The 13,250-nt window shown below is 28.6% G+C and overlaps 1 protein-coding gene across 2 annotated transcripts in view; it reads left to right on the top strand.

The window, feature by feature from the left end:
* Sec71 (ADP ribosylation factor guanine nucleotide exchange factor Sec71) overlaps nt 1–13,250 on the top strand; it is a 104,204-nt gene that overhangs the window by 79,461 nt on the left and 11,493 nt on the right. The window contains exons 27-34 of one of the 2 annotated variants that reach the window (XM_076464038.1): nt 349–509; nt 754–884; nt 1,341–1,470; nt 2,989–3,009; nt 8,711–8,846; nt 10,404–10,542; nt 10,862–10,928; nt 12,082–12,151. In XM_076464038.1, the coding sequence (XP_076320153.1) occupies nt 349–509; nt 754–884; nt 1,341–1,470; nt 2,989–3,009; nt 8,711–8,846; nt 10,404–10,542; nt 10,862–10,928; nt 12,082–12,151 (855 nt within the window). The remainder of the gene's footprint in view (nt 1–348; nt 510–753; nt 885–1,340; nt 1,471–2,988; nt 3,010–8,710; nt 8,847–10,403; nt 10,543–10,861; nt 10,929–12,081; nt 12,152–13,250) is intronic. The other variant, XM_076464039.1, reaches the window with a different exon arrangement.

Here is a 13,250-nt window from a genome sequence, read left to right as displayed (position 1 = left end):
GAATGATGGTTAGATCTTACTGTTGAGTCAGATAAAACAAGACCAAGGGCTGGTGGTGGATGCTGTTAATTGGATATCTTCTCTCTGATCTATGTATTAGTTTAAGTAAAATGATAAACTGAAAGATCTGATGTCAGAACTTTGAATACTATTTTTGGGTATTATTAAATATTTTGTTTTGTGTAAGTAGTAGCTTTACTATTACATATTAGTTTTGTAATCATTTTCTAGTTAAGTGTATTGTATTATGGAAATTGACAAGCATGCTGGACCATTTTGTGTAATATTGTTTTTAATTTTTGCTATCTTATAAACGTTTTTTAACAGTACTTTTTTGTTTTATTGCAGGTCACATTTATGAAGAATATTTTGTGGCATTGATTGACTCTTTTCAGGACTCTGTAAAATGTCTTTCAGAGTTTGCTTGTAATGCAGGTTTCCCAGATACAAGCATGGAAGCTATCAGATTAATTAGACATTGTGCAAAATATGTTGCTGACCAGCCCCAGGTACATAAAATATTTGACTTATGTGACAGTTTGAAAACATACTTTGGATTGTTGAATAGACAAACCTGTTTATTTTCACATTTACATGGACATGGTTTAATATGTCATGTTGGTGTTCCTGGTTTTCTTAGTAAACCTTGAACATTTGAACTTCATAATTCATAGTTTTTAAAAGATTATCAGGGTTTGTCATTATTAGTGATAAATTAATAAAATTACTTAAGATTTGTTATTTTGGTTTCAGATGTTTAAAGATCATAACATTGAGGACCAGAGTGTTCCTGAAGAAGATAGAGTTTGGGTTCGAGGCTGGTTTCCAATATTGTTTGAACTATCGTGTGTTATCAGTCGATGCAAGCTGGATGTTAGGACAAGGTAAAAAAGCCTTTGTGTTCAAAGCTAGTTTTTCAGTATTATTAAGGTTCTTGTGTCATTTTGATTTAGCTGAGAGTGTGGAAAATGTAAGTCGTATTAAGACTGAAAAATAATCTTTGTTATTGTAAAACTGTTGTCATTGATCAATCTTAGTAGTATATCCATACCAGGTAAGACTGGTGCCGTTTTTTTCATTGTTGTTTGTATTTGCATATTGTAAGTCGTTTGTTTCAATTAAGATGTCCCATTTGACATTTCAGCCCTGTTTCATTGTGAATAAAGATTAACCCTTTACTTGAATATGTGCAGCAACCTAAATTTCATAATTTTGGAGATATTAAAATTATATCTCACTTTTGGTTGCAACATAACATGCTCTTTACACACATGCATAAATGAGCATTTATTAAGACTAATTGTTAAATATAGGAATTAAAGTGTATCATGAATTTTCAGAGCATTGACTGTCATGTTTGAAATAGTGAAGACTCATGGAGAAATGTTCAAACCTCATTGGTGGCAAGACTTGTTTCAAATTATCTTTAGAATCTTTGATAGTGCTAAACTTCCAGAGCTGCAGCTGGAGGTAAGTCTTCATTGAAGAGAGAGGAAGAGAGAGACTAATTAAATGCTTCAACTTGTGAGTATAATATTTGTTTAATGTTGAGAACGAGAGATAATTTAATTATTTTTTTTCAAATTTTAAGTAACTGGCTGACATGTTAATAGTTGACTGCCTTTTTCGCACATTTCAACAATAATTGAACATGAAATTATTTCTTATACATTGGATATACAAGTATAGACTATTGAAGAACATTTCTGAAATGTTTTTTTTAAGAGTTGCTTTCTTTGTTTTAAATTACACAAAAAGTGTGTGTGATTTCTTCTTAGAAGAAATGTTTACTTTTCTTTATTATTTGTAGATTTTATGTGAAAGGTATACAAGCTAGACAAGTCAGTTCAAAATCTTTACAATAGGTTTCTCTATTTATCATAAATTTTATATATTACACAAGCAAGATGCATCTAAAAATGTAAAAATAATGCATTCTTATTGTTAGATGCTAGAAATATAGGTACAAGAAGTATAATTACAAAAAAATGGTTGGGACAATTTTGGTTAAGTGGCTGAAGGTGTTTTTGTTTGCATACAGTCTAATTGATGATAATAATGTGAAAATAAAACTGGCATTAATATTAACTATGAAATTGTAATATTGTAATACAATTTATGGCTTTCAGATGAACATTTTAGATGTTTTAAAAAGTTTAGGTTTTGGGGATTGAGGTTAAAAAATAATAGGGCTGTAAAATTATATTAAATGGTCAGTATGATGTGTGTGAAATAATGAATGGCAATATGACAATCCATGTTTTGAGTATAAGCTGCTTTCAAAGAGTTGGATCTGTATGTAGCTCATTGAAAAGTAGTATGAATTCAATTTTAATTTTTTAAGTTAATGCTTAATAATAAATGACATTCATAGATGTCAAAAATAGATGCCTCCAAAAATGTATAATTTATTTATTTATTTTAGTATCAATAATTTTAATGTTTATTTTATTTTTGCCTAACAGTGAAAATCCACCATCTTGTGTTACTGATTTTACACCTTGCAGGAAAAGGTTGATAAATGCAGTTATACTGGAACAACTCAAAGTGCATAAACACCTGTATAACACACAAATTGGAAACTTGAAAATACTGTTTTATCACTTGACAGTCGATTGATTTTGGATATTTATATGATACTATATTGAATATAATAAATAACTGAAAAAACAAGTATATTGGACCATAAGAAGACTGAAGAAACTTAGGTTTTGGGTATTTTAAATCCTCATGTAATATTTTTAATGTCATAATTTAAAATTATATAATAATGTTTCTCATAAACTTTATTTGACTAGTTTTCAAAATTAAATTGAAATTATATTAATTGATTTGTGAAATCACACAACTTTTATTTGATCCCATATTTACACTTTTGTTATAAGAGTTTCACTCTTATTTTCACTCTGGTCATTTTGTTTTTGTTTTTTGCACCCTTTCTCACCTTGTGTCTCCATGGTAACTGCCCTGTTGGTCACTGCATTGCAGTCACAGGAGAAACAAGCAGAGGTTGGTTGATTTCTGTGATATCATGAATTTCATGAACTCAGCCTCATGTGCCCCTCCAACTTGTGTCTGCATGCAGCTTATGCATGGAATGGAGCCAATTTTCACATTACATTTTGGCTTCTCTTCTTTGTTTTCCTTCTGTGAAACTTTCAGTAATTTTTGTCATTTATAATGGTCCTTGTTAAAAAAAATTCTTTTAGCATGATAATATTTTTCTCTTAAAATTACTTGTCCTGCTGTGATTGTTGTGCCTTATAATTGTCTTTATTATAAAATATTTATATTTTATATTGTGATGTGTGGAAGGTACACACTTTTTGCATTGTTAATCAGACTTAGCTAGAATGTGCTAGTAATTTTTCAAAATTAAATTAGAATTTATTCAAATACCTGTACTGTTAGTCAAAATTTAACTAGTGTGTGTTCATCTACTTGTACTGTTTGTTAAAACTCCAAGCTAAATGTATCTTTCTCTGCTATTTATACATATGGGCCTAATCATTTTGAACAGTCTTGCAACTACCATATAACCATGAAAAAGTTTACATACCATAGTATCAAGTGTCTTCACATTTCACAAAACTCTGAAAGCTTTTAGCAAATGCTAAAATTCTGTTACACACACACGATTAAATCTTTTGGTAACTAGTTTTTCTGCAAATGTATGAAACATTTAGTGAGTTTGTCTGAAAAGTGATATTCTTACTAAAAGTACTTTTAATCATGTAATGGTTTCATATATCATTTGCATAACTTCTGAAACCTCCTTAATATCAGCTTTTTTGGGTAATACTTGGTACTTTATGTATTGTTTTCTCTAACCTAACACTAACTTCAGTGAAATCATCAATTTGCATGAAATGAAATGTTGAAAGATATCTAATAAAATCAAAAATGTTTTTATTTTTCTAGAATGACTACAGATGTCTAACCATTTCAAATTTTCTTGCTTTTTATTACTTTATATAATGTCTAAAAGACATTGTAAGTACATGACAAGAAGTTAACCACAAGGTTAAAATCATGTGGCACAATTAGCTTTAGTCAGTGTCATGAAATATTTACATTTTTATTGTATAATCTAATAAGTTTATATTTTTTAGATTTTAGTTACTTTTGTTAAAAAATAAATATAAGTGAAAAGGAACATAAAAAACCAATAAATTTTGAACTTATTTTACAGTTGAAATCTCTTTCAGTAGCTTGTACTTGAAAGCATACTTCCTTAGCATTTGTTTTTTCGTAGTTTGTTGATTCTTCACAAAATTGTTAATATTCTAATAAAATATAAATATTGGAATAAAAAAGTATTATCAGACACTAGAATTGAACATCCCAATAGTTCTATAGTATAACTGGCTTTCTATTAAGGGTAAAAATAGGTTGAAGAAAATTCTGTTAGCTGCGCAGAGTACAAAAGTATAATTACAAACAATAAGCTTGAGATTAAATATCAACTTATAGTTGACCAAATGAAATGAAGTAAATACATTTTCTTGTACCAGTTATCCAACTTTAATATATGTGCACCTTTTTGTACTGTTAGTTCTAGTTTGGTCAAAATATGTTTATAGCATGTTTCTGTAGTGTTAGACCACGTTTAACTAGAGTTGGTGCACCTTTTGTTATTAGTTTTATCCATACTTTTTCAGTAATTCTTTTCACTCATATTTTCTAAATTCACCTTAGAATCTATACCCAAAGAACAATCACTATACTTCTTTAAATTCAATTTAACATTTACTACTTCAGAAGAGTAAGCTGTTGATCTCATCCAAATAGCTTTTGTCTTGTGAAAATTAATTTTCTAACCAGAAATATCAGCAAATGCCAAGCTTGGCCAGTGGTTAGTGCACTTGACTTGTAATTCGAGGGTTGCCTGTTTGAACACCCGTTATACTAAATATGCTCGCCCTTTCAGCTGTGGGAGCATTATGATGTATGGTAGAGTTGGCAGTGGGTGGTAATGACTAGCTGCTTTCCTTCTAGTCTTATACTGCTAAATTAGGGATGGCTAGTGTAAATAACCAACATGTAGCTTCACATGAAATTCAAAAACAAACAAAGTATGAGCAAAGAAGTGTAAGAGTTCTAATGTACATCCAAGATATTTTACCAAACGATCAAGTATGAACTGTATATTGTACAAGTTAAAATTTGTTTATATTTTCTAAGTATCTCACTCATATTGTTATTAACACAAATTAGAATTTCTACTCATAAACAAAAGAAAATAAACATGAAGAATAAAGGAGCTCTTAGCTTGCATCATCTTCAGATTCTGAATCTATCTGAAATATGGTAATTTTGAATCATATAAGCTCTTGGATCCCCATTATCAGTTTTTATACAATTTATGAAGTAATTTTTAGAGTTTTAAATCTTAAATGTAAAAACAAGAACAGATTGTATTGAAAGTTTTGTAAAAGTCTTAATGCAAAAAGTGCTATTTGTCTGTTTCAATAACTAATCTGTTCTGTCATAAAGTTGCTCTTATAATACATTCCCCCTACAAATCCTCTTTTCAAAATACCTTTCTGGGCATTTTGATTATGGAATTCAGAATGAGTAGGTGTTGAAATGTTGGAGTTAGAGGCCAAGAGACCTACATGAGCATAATGAATCAAAATGACGTAGTACTATAAATGTGGTATGAGATTAATTTGGAAAATGAGAAGTGTTTTCTTATATGTGACTTTTTTAATTGTTAAATGTGCTATATTGCATAAAATGATCAGTATCTTATTTGAGAATACCTTTATGGTTATAAATGTTTGTTCTAAATGATGACAGTTGTCTTGATCTAATTTATTGTTGTTTGTTTGTTATGGTTACAAGTAATGTAAAATAAATCTAGGTATTGAACCTATGTATGCCAAAGATATAGAATAAAAAATAAATTATTATTATAATCATTATCCATTAACTAAAAACTGAGTAAATGGTTTAAAAATGGGAAAAAAAATAGGACCCAAGACATGCTTTAACAAAGTGACTTAGTCAGAGAGACAATCATGTCATCGACACCCCCACCCTCATCCCTTGTAGCATAGCAGTTTGTCTTATAATGCTAGAAACTGGCATTTGATACCTGTAGTGGGGGCAGAATACAGATAACCTCTTGTGTAATTTTCTACAAATAAGTCACAATATTGAAAGTATTGCCACATTAAATTCATCTCGTGCATTGTAGAACTTGAATAAGGTAAAACAAATCTATATATGTGAAACATTTTCTAAATACTTCAAACTCATCTCATATGTTTACAGTAGAATATCATTTTGCCTTGTTATACTACATTAACTTTTATTTACTTTTGGCCTCTTGCATTTCAACTCTTCAAATTGTATTACTTGGGTATTCTGATATGTCTTGTAATTTTTAAAATGTTTTTATTAATATCTAGTTAAAACAGTCAAAACTGTAGACTTGGAATTATGGTAAATAATGAAACTGGAATTTTTGTGTTTTCTATGATATAAATTCTATTTCAGCATTTTGTTCATAAATAGTACTGTAAAAAAATCATAACATGCATGAAATTTTATTATAGTGGTCAAATATGCTAAAATTACTTTTTGTATGCATATGCAAGAATATTTTTGATACATAACGGCACTTTGTACACAATGTAAAATACACCATATTTTTTCCGTTTACCCAACTAATCTGAAGTTGATGTCTAATGTGCTCACACTTTCAGCTGTGAGGGTGTTATAATATGATGGTAAATCCCACTATCCTTTGGTAAAAGAATAGTATGACAGCTGTGGTTCTTTTACTGCTACTATGTAGCTTTGTGCAAAATTCAAAACAAACGAAACAGACAACTTTGTTACAAAATTTAGATTTGTTTTAACTATGTGATATCAACATATTTATAGAATTGTGTAATTAAACACTTTTTGTTTGTCAAATCAAGCAGGTAAATATTTTTTTTTAAGATAATCTATTCTTCAAAGGATAATTGCCTTCATATAATGTTTAAGGCAATTTAAATGTTCCATTAAAAACTGAAACATGCATTAGGAAGTGTAAGTTGTAGGTAGTTGACAGTATTTAAAAAATGGAGTGAAAGACAAATCAAGATAGTAAGAATTAAAACAAATTTGATCATGATAAAATGTAAAATTCATGCTGTATAGAGAACTGAAACTTCTATCAGTTGAAAAAATTAACTGATCTGTCAGGTACCTTATATGCTGTAACCCATCTGCCACTAAAAAGAAATGAAAAATGGGATAAGTAGATAAAGATTTTGTCTGAACAGATTAAAGAGACAAAGTATATCTCCTGTAGAATGATTGATCAAATAAAACAAAAAGTTTGTACATAGTTTTTAAAAATCGTTATCTAATTTATTCAGTTATAATGACGGAGACACTTATAACTGAGGATAGTTCTGTACAGTTCAATCTTAGGCTCTGTTATTTGGTTATGCAATATTGAATAGTAAAAACAACATTAAACAGTAGTTTCAAACCCAGACATTTCTCATGTGGTTTGTGAATCCATATCACAGTCAAATCTCAGATTTATCTTAATTACCCCTTTCTTTAGATTGCATTTTGATAGAAAACTATATGAACAAACTTAGAAAACAACCTTCTGTTTAGTCTCTACCTTATTTTTCTTACATACACATACACCCCTACACACTCACTCACATTTATCATGATTAAAAAAACAGATAGCTATAGTATAATTGAAAACCAGCTTTATACAGATTTTTTAAGGAGTCTGTTGAAAAACAAAGGTCATGTCTGCTTTTATTTCATTATGATTTTATGCACTGTTTACTCATTTCTTCCTAGCTTTTGTACTTAAATTATACAAATCAGTTTGAACTTTTACAAGTTATAAGCCTATATAAATAACATAAACACTTATATCTGTATTATCTTCAAGGAATGTTAGAGGACACTAAACACATCTAATGATAAAATCTTAATTTCAACTTTAACTTCTTGAGTACTGAACAACTATTACTTAATTTGCAAACTCACTCTGTATTGCTTCATTTTTGTGTATAAATATTTGTTTTCAATACTTTTCTATTAAATTTCTCCTCAAATGACAGAACTATGTGTTAAGTTTGAATAATGTCAAAAAATTGTGTGTGTGTGTGTTAAACCAAACAAAGTTTTAATATGTCTAACTCCACAGGTGCTGTCCTTTGGTAGCATGCTTGTTCTGAATAAAATTGTATCTTATTGGCCTTCATACTTTAACCCATTTTATCCCTGACTTGCATGACTTGTCTGCTAAATGGCTGTTACTCTGATGTATATCACTTAAATATATTTTGAATTCATACTCATTTGAGATACTTGTTCATCAGAATTTCTTTTAAGAATCTCATAGTTAAAATATTTATGTACTGTTAATGGAATTTTTTGTTACCTAATAAAACTGTTTGTTACTTTAGTATTCAAAACTGCATAAAAAGGCATTAAATAACAGTAGAGTTTGAGTGCAAAAAGCATTTTAAGATCCAGGCACATTTTCCTGTTATTTTAATAGCATATCCCATTCAAATTCTTGTAATATTCCAAATGAGTTAACTTTTAAATTTTTCTCATGAGACATATACTTTTCTCAAATTTCTCAAATGTTTTTATTTTTCAAGAAGTACAATAAATTTTTAATTTTACAATTGGATTTTTATGCAATATTATTTCTAAAACTTTGTTTATTCAGAAGTCAGAATGGATGACAACAACTTGCAACCATGCTCTTTATGGAATTGTGGATGTCTTTACACAGTATTATGAAATACTTGGTCCTCTGCTGCTAGATAATCTCTATTCTCAGCTTCACTGGTGTGTGCAACAAGGTTAGTTGACATTAACAATGCTTCTTCATTTAGTATTACATGCTTTCAAAATTTCTAATGTTTGAAATTAAGAGAATTAAAATTAATAGAATTATCAGACTAAAACACTACAAATTAGTGTAGTAGGAATAAAAGTTTATATTGTGTTTGATTATAAACCATATTTTTTTACACAGTTGAAATCTCGTTTTTTGAAATGAATAATAGTTTTTAAACATAATGAAGGTTTAGCTATGGATTCTCATTTATCTCTTACTATGTGATTTACTTACAGACAGCTTTGAAACTGAAATGCTAGAAAAAGCAAATAAGAAACGTGAAGTTTGGTTAAGGTCTGGTGACACATTTTTGATATGGTGTCACGGTAAAGAGGAATTAGCACTTTTTGATAATTACTTTAATAACATTGACAATTGTTATATCAAATATCAGATTTACTTATGAAGTTGAAACTAATAGCTTTTATCATTTTTGGATGTTTTAGTAAGTGAAAAGTAGGATAAATTTGAAACTACATTTATTGAAAACCCATTCTTTGAATCATTCTGACACATCCCAAAGCACACCACACTAAACCTTGGAAAACTGTTTTTTACTTTTATATACAGATAGGATATTAAAATTACATTGTAAATAGGAAGATTCTAATAATGAGTTCTTATTAATCAAGTACATAGCAGTAGTGTGAGGTTTTAATCCTGGTATTGTTGACAGCTGTTTAAAAAAATTAAACAAGGATGAAAATATTAAGTTAAAACTATTTGCTGAAGAAAGTAACAAAAAGAGTGTTTGGTTCTATCATTTATATCTGGTTTGTCTTGTCAAATAATGAAACAATTTTGTAAACAAATATTTTTTTTTTATGTGTAAGCTGATAAAGTTAACTAAATTCTTAATATAACTAAATATAAAATTGACTTAATGGAAAAATGTGGTATGTATAAAATATCATGTGAATGTGAACATTTTTTATAGGGCAAACTATAAGAAATGTAAAATACAGAATGAATGAACACAAAAATGTTAAAAACAGTAATATTACTATTTCATCATTAAAAGAACATATAAATGAAGCTAAACACACAATTTAGTGGGAAAAGATTGTTATTAGATAACTTAAAAAATTAAAAATATTATTTGTATAATTACATGTGAATTTATTGAGATAATCAAATATAGAAAAGTAAGTTTCAAATACTGACTGAGGATGATGGACCTGATATTGTCAGCAGATGGTATGAAATCTTTAATTTTTGCATCTTTTAATATTAGCAACATCCAAGAAGGCAAGTGTAGACATGATATTTGAAGTTGCAAGGGTAAAGTTAATTTGTGGGTGGGTTTCCTTGAAGTGGTTGTGTAGAGTGTTCCATCTCATGATTCCAAGCACCAAAGATGTCATTTATATAACAATATATTTTAATGCAAAATAATTTAGAATATTAATTTAATACATTTCAGTAAGTTATGATAGACTAGCATACTTGGTTTTTTTAATCATATTTCAACCTTATTCCATATTCCAAGTAATTCATATGTATTTTCCTTTATATATAGATAATGAACAGTTGGCTCGCTCTGGTACAAACTGTCTTGAAAACTTGGTCATTTCTAATGGTATGAAGTTTGATGACCAAACATGGGATAGAACTTGTTGTTGCATGTTGGACATTTTTAAGGAGACTCTTCCTTACATGTGAGTTTAATTATTGAAGTCTGGACTTCTTGAAAGAGTTAGCATCACAATATTAGACTCAATGACTTTTATTTTTGAGAATGCTAGTAAAAACACTGTACAGGCATTAGTTTCAGTAAAATTTAAAAAAGTTATTTTAGTTAAGTGAATTATGTTATGACTAAAGATCTCTGAAGTTATAAATATATTCTGCTGAGTAAGCTTTTTATTCTACAAAAGAAGGATAACTGCTTTTATTATGTCTTCTAGCCAACAGACAGGTTCAGTGTGAATTGATTGTATAATACTACATAGTGTTGTTTTACTCCTATGTGTCTAGGCTACTGACATGGAAACCAAACAGAAATGACAACCAAATAATCACACCTGAAACTTCTTCAAACAAGGTAAATTGATGTAATGAAAATGTTGTTCATTAAGACAAAATATAATGACATCAGATAATCCCATTTAAAAAATTGTGCAATGATAAATGGATGTGTTTGAAGTTTAATTTATTTAAACTCATTGAAAAATTGTATTTTTGTTTGGCGTTTGTTAGCAGGTGAAATTGCTGGATTGTCTAAGTGTTGAGTGAAATATTATTATTTCTTGCATGTGTTTATAAAGTAATTAAATTTTACCTTGTTTTTTTTTAATTTTCCACACATACATTTTACACATTTCTTATTTTATTTTAGACTCCACACACACACACACACACACACACACACACACACACACACACACACACACACAGTGTAAACTAGTGACATTTATTCATCATCAAGTATACTGATTTTTATAGAGATGATGTACAATTGAATCAATTCCAAAGAAATTTAATTTCCACATTGTAGCATCTGAAAAGTTATAAACATGAATCTGTTACACATAATTAGGTAAACATCTATTCTGATGCATGACTATTGTAGTTTAAATAGCCAAAACGATACTAAGTAACTGTTTCACAGTTTAATGTTTATGAAAAAGTAAATTTGATTTTAAAAAAAGTTATTTAAGTATGCTGTACTATGATTACTGAATGAGTATTCACAAGTTGAAATATGACACTACTTTTTGAAACTTCTCTAATTTCATTACCCTAGAAAATGGCTCAAAAATAAAACATTGAAATGTAATTTTTTTACAGTTTTTTAGAGCACACATAACACTGTGCTGAATATCTAAGTGCTTGAAAAGATTTTAATAGATATTTGATTTACAATGTAAATTATTTTCTGAGTAAAATGCAAAATATTTAATTTGAAATAAACAGCATATTGTTTATTATTATGAAATGAGGCAAGCAATAAAACTCTTTCAGAAAGATTTTTCACTTAATTTTTTTTCCTGAAAAAGAAAATATTTAATTTTTTTTTATTTTTGCAACTTTTCAGATGTTTTATTACTTTCCTTCACTACGAGTTTTTAGTATCTTGGCCAAATCCTTCTACATGTATACTATATGTTTCCCATATTGTGTTTTAAAGTTGCATAAATTTTGTATTCTTGAACAATGACATGAATTAAAATAACATAGCCGTTTTCTATGATAAGGGGGCAGGCAAAGCACATTCACCAAGACATCTACCCCAACGTGAGGAGAAGGATGCTAATGTTAAAGCAGGTTTGTGATGTTTCATATTAAAATTCATAAAATCTTTTTATTAAAGTGCTTAATTTTGTCTTTTAGTTCCATGTTTAATCATGGGTACCTTTTAAACACTTATTTCTGCACAAGTCACCATCTTACATTCAAAATGTAAATAAACTCCTTTACTATCAATTTATATGAATTAAATTAACATTATTGTGATTCTGAGTTTTGTAATTTAAATTTTTAATCCTTTATTTCAAAATAAACCTTTAAAAACTATTTAAAACTTCAACTGCATTGTCATGTAACCAATGAGCTATGAAATTATGTATTTTGACACTGTATTTTCAGATACAGTGGCTGTTCTGTAGATTAAGCCTAGAACATAAGGTACTTGCATAACCTTTGGACTTGTACATTTCATGTTCCCTGAATGATAACAGTTGAAACAAGTAATTAGTTTTTCAACCCCTGACAAATGCTAAGTCTATATTCAACATATTTTGAGCCTTGTAGCTTACTTACACATAGGTATAATCATTAGAAAGAGCTCATTTTACACTATAATGGTAAATAGATGTGCATTTGTCATCACAGGGTACATGTAACTGACTGTAGTATTGTTGACTGCTTGACCATCTTTGGCCCTTATAGTTGTTTCTTATCCAAATGTGCTGTTATTAGAGATACATGGACTTGATTGAGTTGATCAACCACATGACCAATTTGTACTTGTATAAAGTCTTTACAGATTTGATGCTATTAACTTTTAGTGTAGTATGTGTATCTTTACAAATTTGACAGTCTTTTGGTAAACATTGTTTTTAACGTACAAAAATATTTTCTTGTGAAATATTTTAAATAAACTAAAAAAGAAAAAATTGCTCATGAAGATATTTAGTATTTGTTTTGAATAGTCCGTGTTTGAAGTAATTTTTCATTTTAATATTAAAAATATTTTTATCTCAAATTTCAAGCTTGATTTACGTAATCTCTGAAAACCTTCTAAGTATCTTTAAAATGTTTTCATTAAAACTTCATATATTTTCTGTTATTTTCTTGACCATAACTCTGTACAACTTTGATCAATTTGACTGATCTCCTAACCACTAAAAAAAATTGAAATTAA

Source organism: Tachypleus tridentatus, chromosome 10 (assembly GCF_004210375.1).
Source record: "Tachypleus tridentatus isolate NWPU-2018 chromosome 10, ASM421037v1, whole genome shotgun sequence".
Taxonomy (NCBI): Eukaryota; Metazoa; Arthropoda; class Merostomata; order Xiphosura; family Limulidae; genus Tachypleus; species Tachypleus tridentatus.
Note: the sequence above shows the minus strand (reverse complement) of the source record. Positions and strands in the feature narration are given on the sequence as shown.